This window comes from Myotis yumanensis, unplaced genomic scaffold (genome assembly GCF_028538775.1).
Source record: "Myotis yumanensis isolate MYYU_CA2020_CCGP unplaced genomic scaffold, mMyoYum1.0.hap1 SCAF_2, whole genome shotgun sequence".
Lineage (NCBI taxonomy): Eukaryota > Metazoa > Chordata > Mammalia > Chiroptera > Vespertilionidae > Myotis > Myotis yumanensis.
In genome coordinates this window covers 28988250-29006421 of record NW_027223753.1, presented here as the reverse complement: position 1 = coordinate 29006421, position 18172 = coordinate 28988250, and the positions used below count along the sequence as shown (strand labels likewise).

Here is an 18172-nt window from a genome sequence, read left to right as displayed (position 1 = left end):
ACACCTCTCAGGCTGGGCTGGGATCGCCGCAGTGTCAGTCTGAGCTCTGTGGAGCCAGGAGCTGTGTCTGTTCACCCGCCACCCCTGGTATTGTGGGCGCGGTGGGTTCTCGTTGAATGCCTGAGAAACAAACGCACAGGCAGCTGAAGGGAAGCATGAACTAACACATCCACACAGGGCTTGTGTATATACGAGCTAATTATTACTGCATATTAAATTACCCCAAAACTTAATGGCTTAAAACAACAATAATTATGTATTGTCTGTCACAGTCTTTGTGAGTCAGAGATTCAGACGGCAGCGCAGCGGGAACAGCTTGTCTCTATTGTAGAGTGTCTGGGCCCTCAGCTGGATGGCTTGAAGTCTGGGAGCTAGAATCCTTTAAAGCAGGGGTCAGCAAACTGGCCCACGGCCAGAGTCAGCCCACCACTTGTTTTTGCCAATAAAGCTTTATTGGAACACAGCCATGCCCATTTACTTGGGCATTGTATATAACAACTTTCACACTACAGCAGCGCAGTTAAGTAGATGTGGTAGATACCTTTTGTCCACAAAGCCAAAAATATTTACTCCCTGGTCTTTTCTAGCAAAGTTTGCTGATCGCTGAATTCTGAAGGCTAGTTTATTCCCGTGTCTGGTGGTTGATGCTAGAATCAGCTCTGAGCCCACCTGGGGCTGTCAGCTGTGACAACCACCTGAAGCCTCTTCATGTGGCGTGGGCTCCCTTACACCATGGTGACGGAGTTCGGGGGCACATGTCCTAAGAGAGGGAGGCCCAGGCAGACCGAGCAGGCTGTTGCAACCCCGGTATCTGAGGAATCCCAGCTCCAGGGTGCTGGGGCTCTGGAGGGCCAAGAACCTCCAGAGAGGGGATGCCAAGCCATATGGTCATTAAGCGAGCAAGCGGGGTGGGAGGGAGCTCTCATTGGTGGACACAGCACACGCAGGAGCAGCTCAGAGGCGTTGAGTGTTCTGCCGCATTGGAACTGGGGTTATGGAGAACCCAGAGACGAACTGGAGGCTTACATGGAGGTCCGGTCAGAGGAACCTGAGCAGCAGGTTCCGGAGTTTGGACTTCATCTTCAGGGGCCAGGGAGGCATGAAAGGTTTCAGCAGAGGATGGGCAGGGTCGCATTGTGCTCTAGAAATATCTCTCTGGCTGCTGTGCGGGAGACAGGCTGAAGGGGGAGAAGTCGGGAGGGAGGCTGTTTAGAAGGCCACCGGGTAAGTGACAGGAGCTGGGAACCTGGACTTGGGAGGTGGAGGGAAGGGCACTCAGAGAAGCGTAAAGGAAGGAGACCAGCAGCTGGGCTTGGGCTTGATGGAACGTGGGAGTGAGAAGTGGGGGGGGGGGGGGGGGGGGGGGGGGGTATGGCTCCTGGTTGCTGGCTGGCAGTGGGATGTGGGTTCCAGGCAGCAGCCGAGTCTGGGTCTGGACCTTCGCATGAACATCCAGGCTGAAACCATGGGTGCGGGAGATGCCAAGGAGCATTAAGTGGTCAAAGCCTGAGAGTAGGTGGGCGCTCCCAGGAGAAGGTAAAGGAAGGGGGGCAGCAGAAAGAGCAGCCAGGGAAGGAGGTGATGAAACGCTGAGGAAGGATGAGTGAAGAGTAGCCAAGGAGGTAAAGATGTTGCAACTAGAGATAGAGAACAGGAGGGCAGCATCCCCGAAGCGGGGTGGGGAGGGTTTGGTGATTTAGAGAGGCCGGAGACGCAGAGGAGGGGCCATCGGCTTGGCCGTTGGCGTCTTGGAGAGAGCATGGTGACCGAATCCTGAGGGCAGAAGCGTTCCAGTGATTTCCATCAGTGACGGGGAAAGAGCAAGTGGAGAAACCTCTTCCAGAGGCTGAGTGTGAAGGACGGGAAGGGCAGGAGCACCGCCAGGGAGGAGAGAGAGGTGCGGGATCCAAAAAGGATTTTCTTTCCGGTTTGGCCTTGTTTACGGACAGTGGTCGTTTGAGTGAGCATTTGTGACGCAGGGTCCAAGCCCTGGGTGAGGGGTATGACTTAGCCTGGGGAAGGCGGGCGGGGGTGCCTCTGAGCTCCAGGCCAGGAGGGTGGGAGGCAGGTGAGGGTGTGTAGGGAACGTGCTGCTGGAGTTCTCTGCCCAAGGCCTGTTTCCTCCAGGCTGAGAGGCAGTGGTTAGAGCGGGGTCATGAGAAGCCGTGGCCGGTTGTGTGCGTGCCTGGGAGGATTGCAGAGCAGCCGGAGGGCCCGGGGGACAGCTCTTGAATTTCTGTGGCTGCAGGGGCCCGAGGGAAACGGCAGGGATCTGAGAGGAAAGGAGAGATGAAGAAGAGGCTGGCAGTGGTGTTAAAGGCCAAGTGCAGGGCGGCTGTAGCCCGGGCCCGGCAGTGGGAAGGGGCATGGCGGGCGTCACCGAGAATCTGAAGGTCAAGGAACAGGCTGCTGGCTGGACACGGACAGCGCCGAGGGAACCGGGGGCAGTGGGAGCGGCAGCGCTTTCCAGGGCTCGCGGTGTTTTCCGTTGAGTAAACATTAATTTTTTTTTTCTCTTATCACTTCATGTTTCTTCTGAAAATAAAGTTTTTCAGCCCCACAGAAAAGCTGCAAGAGTGATCTGCATGTTCTCGTGCAGACCGATCCTTTCGTTTCTTGCCATATGCGCCTCGTCTCTCTGTATAAAAGCACACTTTGCTTTTGCCAAATCCTCTGAAAATAGCCAAGGTCTAATTTTATTACCAGAGGGGACAGGGTTGATCTGGACCAAGAATGTAGCCATGAAAAGAGGCTTCCCAGGCCCCTGGGAGTCGAGAGCACTCGGCTCTGGGTGGGAGTCCGTCTGTGTTCCTCTGGAGGCAGGAGGCCTGCGTGGGACTGGTTTTGCTACCCTTGGTCCTCCTCCCCCTCCTCCTCTTCCTCCTCCTTCTCCTCCTCCTCCTCCTCCTGCCCTCCCAAGCACCCTCGGCCCCTTCACCACGTCACCGCCCCTCCGCTGTGTCCCACCGTGATGTGACCAGAGAAGGTTAACCAGCTTTCTTCTCTTGCCCTCCTGTTTTTTGTTTTTTTCTCTGCAGGTTCCAGTGCCCCCAGTTGCCCGAATATCTCAAGTTAGTTTTCCAAGTTCCCATGTTTGGGGCCTACTCTGGCTTCCGTGTCTTTCCTCTACTTTTCTCACCCAGCCGCCCCCCCTTCTCCCTTGATTTCTTCTCTCCTTTCCTCTCTTCTTTTCCCCCTTCTCGCTGTCTCATCTTTTCCCTTCTCCATCCTCCTCCTCCCCTATCTGCTTCCTTCAGTGTCGTGTTCCCTCCCACCGGCCCCTTCTCTGAGTCTCCGCCTCTCTGGCCTCCAGCCTCAATCTGACACCTTTCTGCCTCCCTGTCTCTACACCTCCTCCTCACCTCTGCTTCTCTCTCCGTGTTCTTCCACGTCACTCCGCCCTGTCTCTGTACTTCGTGATCACTCCATCCACATGCTTGATGCTGGGGCGATGATATCACGGAGTCTCCCATGGTGACCCGCGCCAGTGAGGGGCAGGAGGGCTGCCCACAGCGGGGTGCAGGCTGAGGAAGCCACAGCCCCCGCCTGGGAGGGAGGAAGCCTCTCACCCCTCTTGAGACCCCACCAGGTGGGGCCCTGGTGCCCCCACTCAGCGCCGCGTCACACAGACATGCTCCCACGTGTTCACGGCACACACACTCCCTCTCCTTCCTCTCCCCACCTCCGGCCACTGTGTGCTCTGCCATCCTGTCGCCGCATGTGCCGCTGTCTCCATGCCACCAGTGCCGAGTGCTCCATGGTCACACGTTCACATGTGCACATACATGCGTTGGAGCTGTCTCTGCCACCTCGCTCGGGCCTCATGCTAACTCCGCCTGTGTGTGCCCCCAGGTATGCGGGACCACCCGCCCATCCCCATCACTGACCTAGCGGACAACATTGAGCGCCTCAAAGCCAACGACGGCCTCAAGTTCTCCCAGGAGTATGAGGTGAGACGTCCCCACCCCGGCCATGTGCCTGGCCCCACACCGGCTTCTCTCCTGCCTCGGGTCCCAGCTGTGGGTCAGGGGCTCCAGGCTTCCCCAGAGCACGTCAGCAGTGAAAAGTCAGGAACTCGGCTACTCGGGTGCTGGGCCTGGCTGCGGCCCTCCCAGCACTCCAGGTCTGGACACTCAGACACATGCCCAGATGCTCACAGAGGCAGCAAAAGGTCACACACACACACACACACACACACACACATCAGTGATAATGGCTGGCATGTCCCAAGAACTTACTCTGGGCCAGCACGGGGTTAAGTACTTTCCATGCATCGTTGCATTTAGTCCTTTCCACAGTCCTGTGAAATGTGCATTGTTATTAAGCCGTCTTACAGAGGAGGAAGCTGAGGCTGAGGGGGCAAGTGGCCTGCCCAAGGTCAAACAGCTGGTGGGTCGTAGAGCCAGGATTCACACCCAGGCCTGCCTGACACACAGGCACAGCCTGAGCCCTGCACAAGCTTGTACTCACGTGTTATCAGGGCTGCACAGATCACAGCCATGGGGAGTCAGGGGACTCGGCTCAGGCTGCACAAACCCTCCTCTCGGGGCCCTCCACATGCGCCCTGCACTCTGGCCTTGACTCCTCCCTGCCGGAGGCTCAGACTTCCGAGCACTGTTCCCTGGGCCTGGGGTCTGAGGGCCTCCAGGTTGCCCAGCTGGGAAGCGCCTTGCTAGTGAAGGTGAGCGTAGAGCCCCGCCCCTCTGAGGAGCACAGAGGGAGCTGTCCCTGTGGCTCAGCCCCGGTTCCCCTGCTGCTGGCACAGATCTCGCCTGCGATTAACCTCTATCAGTGAGGGATGAGGAGGTGATAGAAGGGCTAGCTCAGCCCAGCCTGGGCGTTGCTCCACTCCCGTCAGATGTCCATCCTCAGCTGCGTCCACCCTCACCGCGGGCACCATGATTCCCCTTCCACAGGCTGGGAGCCAGGCAGATTCCAAGGGGTGTGTCCGAGCTCTGCAGAGGATGCTGAGCTTGGCAGGCAGATTGAGGAACGTGTCTGCCATAGGCAAGCTTCCTGCCTCTGCCTGTGGAGCACCCTGGGGCCTGCTTTGCATAAGGTCCTGCTTCGAGGGTAACAAATCCAGCGCGTTGGGCTCCCTGCCTTCAGGTTTTCACTGGCCAGGAGGGCCTTTCATGGCCTTCAGCCCATACACATTGAGTTCCATGTCACTTACCTGCCCTTCCTCCCAGCAGAGCTCTGTGCCCCCGTCTAGCCTCTGTGTCTCCCCTTCCACCTTCTGCCCCCTTTTCTCCTCCAGATGAGCTTTCCTTGCAAGACCCTCTTCCTCCAGGAAGCTTTCTCTGGCTTCCCTGGCCTGTGAGGGCTTTCCCTCTGCTAGGGTCCCATGGTTCCGTTACCTTAAATGGTCAGCCAGTCATGCACTCATTGTCAAGCACGTGCCCTGTGCCATCCCTGTGCTGGGTGCTGGGATATGGAGACAAATGGCCTCTGGGAGCTCAGTCACTGGGGAGATGAGTGCAGACGGGTGATCAACGTGGAATAGAACGGTGTGCCTTGTAAATGTGGCGGACGTGTGTGGGGAAGGGGGGCTGCGAGGTGGGCTGCGCTGAGGGGACTTACAGAAGTGGTGCAGGCTGCCCTGTGGAGAGTGACAGGCTGGCTCCAAAACATGGGGAACATCGTGTGCTGGAAACCAGATTGTATCCATCTGTAAAGAGAGGGTAATTATAGAACCTGCTTCATGGCAGGATTAGGTGAGGGAATACATGCAAAGTGCTTAGCACAGTGCCAAGCAGGCAGTGAGCTCTCGCTAGGATGGAGCCGTTATTATTATCATCGTCTGAGGTGAGGCAGTGAGGAGCCCTGGAAGTCATGAAGCAGGAAATTGGTCATCAGATCTGCGTGGTATAAGGAAGGAGGCTGCTGGCTCTTTAGACTGGAGGCCCAGGGGAGACGCTACGCTGCCGGCTGGATTATGGGAGCTCCAGCGCGTGGGCGTAAGATCCTGCGAGCAAATGAAGTCACTCAGGGAAGGTTGTGGCGGTTGGAGAGGGCCCGGGAGTGAACCCTGAAAGAGCCCTATGTCCTGCCTGCGGGAAAGCAGGTGGAAGGGGAGGAGGCAGAAGAAACAGCCGGAGAGGTAGGAGAGCCACACAGGGCCTTGTGGTGGATGCCGAGCCTTGGGCAGTGGCAGGTACTACATGGCTGGCTGCCTTCGCTTTCTCTCCTTCTGCGCTCATTTCATTAGTGCAGGGCCCGATTGAGTTTCTCCTGCCCTCACCTCACCCCCAGTCGCTTTGCAGGCAGGGGGCTTTGTTCCATGGCCAAAAGAGGCTTTGATTCTTTACCTTCCTGACAAGTGACGCCGCAGCCCCTGAACTTCATGGCTGGGGTAGCGGGAGTCCACCCTTCTCTGGAACCGTGGACAGAGGGGCTGGCTGTGGCCTAGGAGTGAAATGGGATGTGGGCAGCACCTGGAAGGCTGAGTCCCCTTTGGGGGGCCGTAGGGAGACCTCAGCTCTTACCCACTCCACCTGCCTCCTCCATTCTCTGCAGTCCATTGACCCTGGACAGCAGTTCACGTGGGAGAATTCAAACCTGGAGGTAAACAAGCCCAAGAACCGCTACGCAAATGTCATTGCCTACGACCACTCTCGTGTCATCCTTACCTCCATCGATGGTGAGCCAGGGGCGAGCCCTTCCCATCCCCTGCTCTCCTCCTTGCTGGCTGGGGTGATCGTGCATCCTGCGGAAGAGGCCCACGAGCCCTGGGGTGCACTGAGGTGTGGTGGGTGAGGACGGGGACCCTAGGATAATGCTCTCCCGTGTCCCTTCCTATCCACAGGCGTCCCGGGCAGCGACTACATCAATGCCAACTACATCGATGGCTACCGCAAGCAGAATGCCTACATTGCCACGCAGGGCCCACTGCCCGAGACCATGGGCGATTTCTGGCGGATGGTGTGGGAACAGCGCACGGCCACTGTGGTCATGATGACGCGGCTGGAGGAGAAGTCCCGGGTAAGACTGGGCAGGGCTCTGCCAGGAGGAGGCGGGGTGGGAAATAGCCACCAGATGACTCAAGCACCTATTGTGTCCCTGTGGGACGAAGTTCCCCAAGGGAATTCCCAAGTGCTGCTGTTTTCCTGGGGTATTACCGTGGTCCCCAGACACGAGTGGGTTCCTAGGATGTTAATATATTGCACCAGATGCTACATTTTCTGGGAATGTGAGTATGTTCCCCAGTTGCTGGCATGTTCCCGGGATGTTCACATGTTCCCCAGATGCTGGATGTTCCTGGGGCATTAACACATCTCCAAGTTAATTAGTGGAAAGAGCCACTGTTATCTGCTTTTGCACTGCAAAGCATTGACTGGAACGTAAAATTTACAGAGCTTGAAAATGGCACATAAACATTATGGGTAAATTTGGCAGAAAACGTGCCTGGTGCGATCTGGTCATGAATAAATAAATTTCAATTACGGCCCTCGTTCCCCCGGCAAGGGCAGGGTTGGCGACGTAGTGTGAGAACCGGCTGTGGGGCCCCCAAGAGACTTGGGGTGAGGGGGTGGCACGGTGGATCTGAGCGCTTGGGCTGGGGAGCCTTGTATCCTCCCACCCTGCTTCTGCCCCAGGGCCCCTGCCCCTTCGAGCCTTTGGGCACTTCCGAACACCCTTGCACCTGCCTGGCTTGTCCCTTTGCAGGTGAAGTGCGATCAGTACTGGCCGGTCCGTGGCACTGAAACCTACGGCCTCATTCAGGTGACTCTGCTGGACACGGTGGAGCTGGCCACCTACACCGTGCGCACCTTTGCACTCCACAAGGTATGGGCCTGTCCCGGTGCTTCTCTGAGCGAGGTGTGCCAGGTGGGCGAGCGGGAACTCAGCGTCGGAGGTGGGGGCTCAGACATGTGGGAGTGCACTGTGGCGGCCAGCACTGCGTCATCGGCCCTGAGCCTGTAGCAGGCAGACTCCCCTCACCACACATTCTCTCCCCACCCTTCTCCCCAGAGTGGCTCCAGTGAGAAGCGGGAGCTGCGCCAGTTCCAGTTCATGGCCTGGCCAGACCATGGAGTTCCCGAGTACCCGACCCCCATCCTGGCCTTCCTGCGGCGCGTCAAGGCCTGCAACCCGCTGGACGCGGGGCCCATGGTGGTGCACTGCAGGTGAGGGGCATGGCACCGCCCAGGGGCGGGCGGGGAAGTGGGTGGACCTGTGCCCCAAGCCGAGCCCGTGTCCTGCAGCGCGGGTGTGGGCCGCACGGGCTGCTTCATCGTGATCGACGCCATGCTGGAGCGCATGAAGCACGAGAAGACGGTTGACATCTACGGCCACGTGACGTGCATGCGATCCCAGCGCAACTACATGGTGCAGACAGAGGACCAGTACGTGTTCATCCACGAGGCGCTGCTGGAGGCCGCCACGTGCGGACACACAGAGGTGCCCGCCCGCAACCTCTACGCCCACATCCAGAAGCTGGGCCAAGTGCCTCCTGGGGAGAGTGTGACCGCCATGGAGCTCGAGTTCAAGGTGGGCCAAGGGCTGGGCCTGGATTGGGTCATGGGGATGAGTCCCCCACACACACAGACACCCAGGAAGTCAGGCCTGACCAGTCCCTCCCTCTCGCTAGTTGCTGGCCAGCTCCAAGGCCCACACATCCCGCTTCATCAGCGCCAACCTGCCCTGCAACAAGTTCAAGAACCGCCTGGTGAACATCATGCCCTATGAGTTGACCCGAGTGTGCCTGCAGCCCATCCGGGGTGTGGAGGGCTCTGACTACATCAATGCCAGCTTCCTGGATGGCTACAGGTTAGCATGCTTGTGTCTGCCCACCACACTCTGCTCTGTGGGTGCCTAGGCCTGTGCCTGGCTGGCTGGGGGTACCACAGAGTAGGGCTTCCCGGAGGAGGGGTGATCTGAGTGGAGCTCCAAGAGACTCTGCAGTCTTGGGGAGACTCGGGGAGCACAGCACCTCCAGCATGTCCAGTCTTATGTCCACCCCAGGCAGCAAAAGGCCTACATAGCCACACAGGGGCCCCTGGCAGAGAGCACCGAGGACTTCTGGCGCATGCTGTGGGAGCACAACTCCACCATCATCGTCATGCTGACCAGGCTTCGGGAGATGGGCAGGGTGAGCCCACCCCCAGGGCCCTTCTGATACCTGGGAGCATACCAGCCCCCTCTCACTCTTCTCTCATACCCAGCCTCCCATCAGCATAACCTCTGGTCCCCTCTCCCCTCACCCTCCCCAATTATCACCACCTTAGGGGTCCGGCCTCAGAATCCTCTGATCCTGGGAGCCCCTCCCTTTTTCCTCCCCACCTGATCATGGCGGCGGGCCCTTTGTCCACAGGAGAAATGCCACCAGTACTGGCCAGCAGAGCGCTCTGCTCGCTACCAGTACTTTGTTGTTGACCCGATGGCTGAGTACAACATGCCACAGTATATCCTGCGTGAGTTCAAGGTCACGGACGCCCGGGTGAGTTTGGACAGGGGGACCGTGTCTGTAGCTGCCTGAGTACGTGGGGCGGGGGCTGCCTGCATGTGCCCTGGCTCCCAGGGTGCTCACCTGTGTCATCGGGCTCCCCTCCTGGTCTGGTGGGGCTGCCGCCTGCGGCACTCACCCCGTTCCCTTCCTGCCTCTCCCAGGATGGGCAGTCGAGGACAATCCGGCAGTTCCAGTTCACGGACTGGCCAGAGCAGGGTGTGCCCAAGACCGGGGAGGGCTTCATTGACTTCATCGGGCAGGTGCACAAGACCAAGGAGCAGTTTGGGCAGGACGGGCCCATCACGGTGCATTGCAGGTGGGGCTGGCCCCCGGAGGGGTTGGCAGGGGCGGGGGTGGCCTGCGGGCCTGGTAGATTGGGCCCCTGACCCAATGCTGTCCCTAAGCAGTGCTGGTGTGGGCCGCACCGGGGTGTTCATCACGCTGAGCATCGTCCTGGAGCGGATGCGCTACGAGGGTGTGGTGGACATGTTCCAGACCGTGAAGACCCTGCGCACACAGCGCCCGGCCATGGTGCAGACGGAGGTACGTGGGCCGGGGCATGAGCACACCGCCGACATTGAGCATGGCGAGCTCTGCCTGGGCCTCGAGGGCAGGATGGCTCTGGGAGCCCGACTCCACCGTAGGACGTGCTCCTCATTCGGCAGCTCTGCACCGAGCACCCGTGGTGTCCCTGGCTCCGGCCGGGGTTGGACATAGCAGTCCCTACAGGGTAACTCGGGGGCAGTAGGTGGATGTGGACAGTGGGAAAGGGAGCGAGAGGTGAGCCTTCAGGGATTCTTTCAGGCCCTCGGGATGCTGCCTGGGGCGGAGGTCTGGGCCCAGCATCTGCTCTTGGCCAGCAGGGGCTAAGTCTCTGGCCCACTGGCTGCAGTGTGAGTGCCCTTGGCAGTATGTTGGGGAACCCGTTGGCACTGCCCCTTCTCACCGCCCCCCCTCCCGGCAGGACCAGTACCAGCTGTGCTACCGTGCAGCCTTGGAGTACCTCGGCAGCTTTGACCACTATGCAACGTAACTACCGCCCCCTCTCCTTCGCCGCCCCTGCCTAGGGGCTCCGGAGGGGACCAGCTCCTCTGAGCCATACCGACCATCATCCAGCCCTCCTGCACGGATGCCGTTGCTGACAGAGCACAGCCCCTGGGATCACAGCGTTTCAGGAACATTGCCACAACAGAGAGCTCGGAACCCCTGGCCACTGGGTGGGCCGGCAGGCAGGCGCGGCAGCCGTCTCGACCCACCAGGCCCGCCCAGAGCCCACCTCGGACTCTCTGCTCCGCTGTCGCATTTCTCATGCTTCTTCTCATGGGGTGGGGATGGGGCCAAAGCCTCTTTTTTATACATTAAGTGGAGTAGACTGAGGGATTCTAGCCTCTTCTCTCGGATGTTTCCTTTTGCAAATTCTTCACTGCAGAGTGGGCTGCCATGGGGGTTGGGGTGTAGTCTATTTTCTGTTTTGAGTTACTTGGGTCCTTTTTTATGTAAGTTTTACTGCTGAAGGACGATCATGCCTTCTTCATGCACGTGGAGCCGGGGCCGCCAGCCTACGCGGGGGCCTCACCGCTCCACTGCTCTTCCAGGCCTTCAGACAAGATCTTGTTTCAGCCAAATGCAGGGAACAATTTTTTTTTTTAAGTTTTGTTTTGTTTCTCCTTAAGAGCCTTATTTTAGGCCCCACAGACAGTGGTGGGCGAGGAAGAGATAGGAAACACTCAGCCCAGTCATCTATTCCAGTGTGTGTTTAACGTTCACAGCCCAGAACCCCAGACGTGTCGGGGGAGCCTGGCAAGGCGTTCCTCATCACCATCGTGTTTGCAAAGGTTAAAAAAAGCAACAACAAAAAACAAAAACAACAATCCAAAAAAATCCCAAAAAAAAAGGAGAAAAAAAAAAAAAAGGAAAAAAAGAGTGTCATTTCCTGGCCTCTGCTTCAAACCCCTGAGAGGGGAGGCGGCTCGGTGCCCCTGGGGCTCCCTGCGAGCTGCCAGGATGACCTCAGGACCCGCGGAGGCTGGCATTTGTCCCCGGCACTGCGGGGTGCGGTGCGGTGGTGGGAGGCTGTGGGTCTGGCCATGTGGCCGAAGCAGTTGGCACAGGCCAGGGTGTGTGCCACACCCTGCACACCTCAGGGCCAAGCAGGGGCACGGCTGGCCCTTCAGGTCCAGGCCAGTGTAGGCCTGGTAGCACATGTCTGTTCTCAGAGAAGGGCCGGATGGTTTTCCTCCCTGGTTTGCAGCTATTTTGAAAGCCCGTGAGAATTGCTCTTTTCCACTCCTTCAAGATGCCCTCATGAACCAATGTGGCAAGACTACTGGACTTTTCTCCATGGTACTTATAATCCTTATAATCTTGGCTTGCTGAGGGGCAGGGAGAGGGCCTCTTCCTCTGGGCAGCACTATCTAGGTAGGTAAGTGGGGGCGGGGAAGGGTGCATAGCTGTTTTAGCCGAGGGACGCGAAGCAGACGTCCCAAGATCTAGCTAGGCTCGGTCAAGATCAACAATCCAGGGTTGGTAATGTTGGATGCGACATTCATTTTTACCTTGTGGATGCTAGTGCTGTAGAGTTCACTGTTGTACACAGTCTGTTTTCTATTTGTTAAGAAAACTACAGCATCATTGCATAAAACTTGATGGTAATAAATTTGAATAATCAGATTTCTTACAAACCCGGCCTTTGTCTCAGCTCTTTCTGGAACCGGAGTCTGGCCTCTGGAAGTCAAGACCTAGGAGTAGGTTCTGGTGACTTCCTGCTCCTCAGGAGACAGGGAGGCTGTCCTGAGTGTCTGCCACCAGGTGGACGCTCAGCATGGTGCCCACTCTCTGAGGGGAGAGGTTACAGACCCAGAAGACGGAGCCACCGGAGTCTGTAAAGAGTCCCCCACGTGGGAACAGCTCCCGGACTGGGAACATACGTACCCTTCCCTCTCCTCACCCTTAGGATATCCTGCGTCCCCAGGTCAGAGGTACTGGGACTCCCACTTCCAGGTGCCACACTCTCTCCCATGATCTGCCTCTCTGCTTCCCCGCTGCCACTGCGGCAGTGGAGGCTGTGACAGTATGGACATTGGCCAGTGAGGATCCTTGTCATTCTTGCGATGTAGATACTAGGCATGGTGTGGCCTTCTGGCCCCTGGACGCAGCAGTATCCACTCGTTGAGTCCTGTGGCCGCTCCACTAGTGATCAGGCAAGTCCTATCATGTTGTCAAACCATGGAACTTCTGGGGACACAGAGATGAATGAGACCCAGAACAAGTGGGGAAGAAAAATACCTAAGTTGGCAATGACCAGACTGTAGACAATCGTGATGAGCCCACCACAGATGCTGTGGGTGCACTGAGGCAGCACCTGACTCTGTAGCAGGGTCAAGGAAGGCTTCCTGGAAGAGGTGACATAAGGTGGGTTCTGAGTGTTGATGAGGTGAGTAATGGATACCTTTATTTTTTATTTCACCACTCCAAGTCTCCTTCACCACCATTTACCACCCCCCCCGCCCCCCACTTTTACCCTCTCTTACCTCCCCCTCCACCCCTTCCCCTCTGGTAATCATACTGTTGTCTGTGCCTGTGAACAGCTGTCAGTCTGTTCTCTGTATCTATGAGTCTGTTTCTGTTTCGTTAGTTCATTTTGTTCATTAGATTCCACATATAAATGAGATCAGATGGTACTTGTCTTGCCCTCACTGGCTGGCTTATTTCACTTAGCAACCAGTTAGCGCCCAGTCAGGGAAAGACATGTAATCCTCACAGCACAGTACAGGGTGGGTCCTATTATGCTCTTTGTGTAGATGAGAAAATAACAGTTCATCCACTCATTCAACACAGACCTAGTGAGCGATTGCTATGCACTAGTCCTATCAGTGAGCTGAACAAAGGCTATTGCCCTCGTGGCATTTACACTCCTAGTAAGATGAAACATAGGATGCATGTGAAAAACCAGGAAGTTTGTTAGAAAGTGAGAGGTGTGGGCGTGGGGGATTAGGAGGAATCAGGCACGTGGGGAAGCTTTGATTTTTAGGGTGGTCAGAGGAAGCCTCATCGAAACAATGGGATTTGAGGAAAGACATGAAGCTGCTGAGAGATTTTGCCTAAACATCTTCAAAATGAGCATCCAGGCCGAGGGAGCAGGTAGCAAAATCCCTGGCTTGGGGGCAGTGTGCCCGAGGTGTGGAGGCTGGTGTAGCTGCAGCTGTGAGCGTGTGAGCAGGGGGTGAGAAAGTAGGGGAGGGGGTAAGGTCAGAGAGGAAATGGCTGAAATCCGGGTGTGGTGAGTAGTCAGATACTGGTTATATCTTGGAGGTGGAAGTAAGGGTTTGCTTATGGAGTGGATGAGAGAAAGAGGAGTCAAGGTTAACCCCACAGTTTTGGTCTGAGCAACTGGAAGGATGAGGTTGCCATTTATGGAGATGGGGAGGGCGGACCATGAGGACTGAGTAACCTACTCCAGGCTCCTAACTGGAACATGGAGTCGTCATCACTCGGTCATTCCGCACTACTGCCTCCTACCTCGAGCTGGAAACGGAGTCAGGTGCATTGAGAAAAAGTACTTGGAAGGAAATACACCAAGAGTTGTGAGGTTGGGTGATTTCTTTCTTTGTAATTTTCCTAAAGTTCTGTGAAGAATGAATAGCACCCAAAAAGAAAAGAATTAATAGCACTTTAATTTCTAAATTGACAAACGTTTAAAGTTATACAATGTTTTTAAAAACAAAAATCTTTCAGAACAGGATAGAAATTGTAAAACATTACAGTCCCATTCTCTCCCTGTTCCCCAGCTCCCTGGAGGGAGTCACAGTATAGTCTCTATTCTTCTGGGCATTTTCTATGAATATACAAACATGTTTATAAACTTTATTTTTTATACAAGAATCACGTTACTTACATCTTTCTGCAAATTGCCCTTTTCATTTAAGTATTGTGAATGTCTTTCTCTGTCAGTACCTCATTTTTTAAGCTGCTACATACTCTTCTGTTATCGATGTGCCATGGGTTTTTGTTTGTTTGTTTTCCTGTAAGTTTTTATTGCTTTTTGAAAGGAAGGGAGAGATAAACAGCCATGGGCTGCCTCCTGCACGCCACCTACTGGGGATCGAGCCTACAAGCTGGGCATGTGCCCTGACCAGGAATCGAACTGGTGACTTCTCTGTATAGGACAATGATGCTCAACCAACTGAGCCACACGGGCCAGGGCCCATAATTTTTTTAAATGGTTATCTTCATAGGTTTTGTTGTTGTTAATCCTCACCCGAGGATATTTTTCCATTGATTTCTAGAGAGAGTGGGAGGGAGAGGGAAAGACAGAGAGAGAAACATTGATGTGAGAGGGACACATCAATTGGTTGCCTCCTGCACACGCCCCAACCAGGGCCAGGGATTGAGCCTGCAACTGAGGTATGCGCCCTTGACTGAAATCGAACTCAGGACTCTTCAGTCTGCAGGCTGACGCTCTACCCAGTGAGTCAAACTGGCTAGGGCCTTTATAGCTTTTTTTATTTAAAAAATGGATGCACATGATAAAACAGGTAAAAATAATTCTGTCTTGAAGGATACAGAATAAAGGGTAAGCTTTCCTTTTCTCCTCTCCCCAACGCCAGTTTCATTCCCTGGAGCTTCTGACTTTAGTTCTTTGGGTGGTGAGCATCATCTTCCGTAGGTGGCACTTTCAGTAGAGGGTACCTGGAGACTCCACAATAAAATGGGTGAGATTTAATTCATGTATATGATCTCCCCCTGTAGCTCCTGGTTTCGTTCGCTATATTATTTTCATTCTTCTGGAGCTCCTTCATGACTTGAAACAATATCTTTAAACATCTATTTCTTTGTTTATCACCGGAGGCAGTATCTATTGATTACCCTCTATGAAGAATGAGGGAATTAGCTCACTCTCCTTGATCCCCCTCCTCCCTCCTCCAACTACCTTTTTAAAAATTATATCACATTGTCAAGGTTTATAATACTTTCTGTTCTGTTTCTGTAATTAAGTCTTTCATTCTAAAAATTGAAAACCAATAAATAGCGTTTTCATTTCATGTTCATGAAAAATCTTTCAAACATTAATTTCGAATAAATCTTCCAGTTTTTTCTTCATTCCCTTCACCCTGGATCACACTCAGCTGCCACTGTTTCTGGTGTAGCCTGTTCGTCTTTTTCTTTGGTGAAGTACTACTCCCTTGTGAAAATTTTTCACAAAGGATTGTAACATTTCTGATTCTTATAGGTCTGAAAAGCTCTCTTTTATACTTACTCTCAGTTTTAACTTTGCCATCTTTATAAACAAAATTTCCCCAGGAACTGAGAAGATACTGTGTCTGGTTCTGTATGAACCCACTGCTGAAGGAGGAGGGTTGTATGGAAACTGTGGAGGCTTTGCTAGTGGGTTTCTTTATTAAATTACCCTGGTGCTTGCCCCATCTCCCACGTTGATTGTTTTATCTGTAGACCCTGAGCTTAAAACCTGCCCAGCCTTCTGGGGAGAACGGGTCTTGACTTAGGCATCGAGGGCTGTGGTTTTCTCAGCTGTTTTCTTGGTCAATCTGATTGCATTGCTTACTATCTCTTGGAATTCTTATTTTAAAAACTACTTCAGTGTATGGATAATGTATCTAATTTTCTTTCCCCCAAAAAATTATTTTAGATCACCCTCCTCCCTGCACTGATTTGTAATGCCTCCTTTAAAAAAACAAACACAAATCACATAGGAAGTTACCAGCACTGAGTTTGCTTCTGGGCCTTGAGTCTCTCGTCAGTCTGTGTTGTCTGAGCCACAAGTACTCATTTAATTGTTGTGGTTTCATCACCTGACATAGCTAGTCCCCTGATTTTCTTCCAAGTGGATATCAGATCAATTTTGGAAAATCCCCCTCCCTCAATTTTGGTTACAGATGTTATTGTTCCTCGATTAAATAAACAATAAGGTATCGGAAGAATACCTATCAGCATAAAGACAGGCTGGGTGGGATCTAATGGAAACCTTGGGAGCAAAGTAGGCTGTGCTCGCCCAGCCCCGCTGGACCGGAGGGGTCTCTGTGGGATGAGGGCAGCCACCCCAGGCTCCAGAGTGAGAGGCCTGATGTAACGAGGATGCTCGGTGCGGCCTCTGCGCCCGCTGGGGTGACAGTCTGGACCCTTAAACTCTTCATACTCTTCTCTGACACTTGCCCCACCTCTCTCTCCCTGAACCCTGTATCCCAGCCTTATCTAAATACTTGCCTTTTCTTAAGCACACACATTTTTTTGCTGTAGTTAATCCTCACCTGTGGATATTTTTTCCATTGATTGTTGGAGAGAGTGGAAGGGAGGGGGAGAGACAGAGAAACATCAATGTGAGAGAGGTACATCAATGCCCTTCATACACACACCCCAACTGGAGCCGGGGATCAAGCCTGTGACAGGTACGTGCCCTTGACCAAAATCTAACTTGGAACCCTAAAGTCCACGGACTGACACTAACCACTGAGCAAGCTAGGGCACACCTATTCTTAAACACACTTGTAAAAAGAAAAGGGTTAAATCCCTAATAAGTAGAGCTTTCAAATCAGTAAGAACAAAACTAAATGCCCTAATAGAAAAATGGACAAGGACACAAATAGGCAACTTACAAAAGATACACAAATTTCCTAAAAGAATGGAAGATATGGAGCCTTACTATTTTTCTTTTTGTGTGTGTTTATTTTTTCGTGCTTTTTAAATTTCTTTTTCTTTTTGTTCTTGTTTTGTTTGGTTTCTACAGCACCTGCCATTAATCAAAGAAATACACATTGAAAAAACAATACTATTATTTATCCGATTGTCAATAGTTATGTGTTAACATTGGTGTGGGGAATTGGGCACTCACATTGCTAGTGGGGATCTATGCTGGTTCTTCCTCTGTGGAGGAGAAACTGCAGTATCTATCAGAAGTCTTAAAATATGCCTGACCTTTAACCCTGTGATGCACATTTAGGAATTTATATACAGTTAACAAGCAGACAAATATTTTTTAAATCTATGGGCAAAGATTCACTGCAGCATTGTTCATAACACTTTTATTGTTAATTGATTTTAGCCCAGCCAGTGTGGCTCAGTGGTTGAGCATCAACCTATGAACAGAAGGTCAGTTCTATTCCCTGTCAGGGGACATGCCTGGGTTTCAGGATCGATCCCAGTAGGGGAGTCTCTTCATTGATTGGTTCAATGATTCTCTTCATTGATGTTTCTATCTTTCCCTCTCCTTCCTCTCTGAAATCAATAAAAATATATATTTTGAATAAAAATATATTATAGAACTCTGGCCGGTGTTCCCAGCGGTTAGAGTGTTGACCTGCACACCAAAGGGTCCTGGGTTCACTTTCTGGTCAAGGGCACATACCTGGATTGCAGGTTCTAGCCTCAGCCCCGGTGAGGGCACGTGCAGGAAGCAACCAATTGATGTGTCTCTCTCATCGATGTAACTCTCTCTCCCCCTCCCCTGACTCCTTCAACTCTCTCTAAAAATCAATGGGAAAATGCCCGGCTGGCATGGCTCAATAGTTGAGCATCGGCCTATGAACCAGGAGGTCACAGTTCCGTTCCCAGTCAGGCCATATGCCAGGGTTGCAGGCTCGATCCCCAGTGTGGGGCATGCAGGAGGCAGCCAATCAATGATTCTTTTTTTTTTTTTTTTAAATATATTTTATTGATTTTTTACAGAGAGGAAGGGAGAGAGATAGAGAGTTAGAAACATCGATGAGA

General features: G+C 53.6%; 1 protein-coding gene across 6 annotated transcripts in view; it reads left to right on the top strand.

Moving 5' to 3' along the window:
• The window catches only part of PTPRF (protein tyrosine phosphatase receptor type F), an 82187-nt gene extending 70055 nt beyond the window's left edge, over nt 1-12132 (top strand). For 3 of the 6 annotated variants that reach the window (XM_070404947.1, XM_070404950.1, XM_070404946.1), the window contains 13 exons: nt 3039-3071; nt 3853-3950; nt 6520-6643; nt 6809-6984; nt 7669-7788; nt 7975-8129; nt 8208-8493; nt 8594-8772; nt 8968-9094; nt 9317-9442; nt 9613-9767; nt 9859-9994; nt 10416-12132. In XM_070404947.1, the coding sequence (XP_070261048.1) occupies nt 3039-3071; nt 3853-3950; nt 6520-6643; nt 6809-6984; nt 7669-7788; nt 7975-8129; nt 8208-8493; nt 8594-8772; nt 8968-9094; nt 9317-9442; nt 9613-9767; nt 9859-9994; nt 10416-10484 (1784 nt within the window). In that variant the 3' untranslated portion in view covers nt 10485-12132. The remainder of the gene's footprint in view (nt 1-3038; nt 3072-3852; nt 3951-6519; nt 6644-6808; nt 6985-7668; nt 7789-7974; nt 8130-8207; nt 8494-8593; nt 8773-8967; nt 9095-9316; nt 9443-9612; nt 9768-9858; nt 9995-10415) is intronic. The other 3 variants (XM_070404951.1, XM_070404949.1, XM_070404948.1) reach the window with 1 other exon arrangement.
• The last annotated feature ends 6040 nt before the right edge of the window (nt 12133-18172 follow it).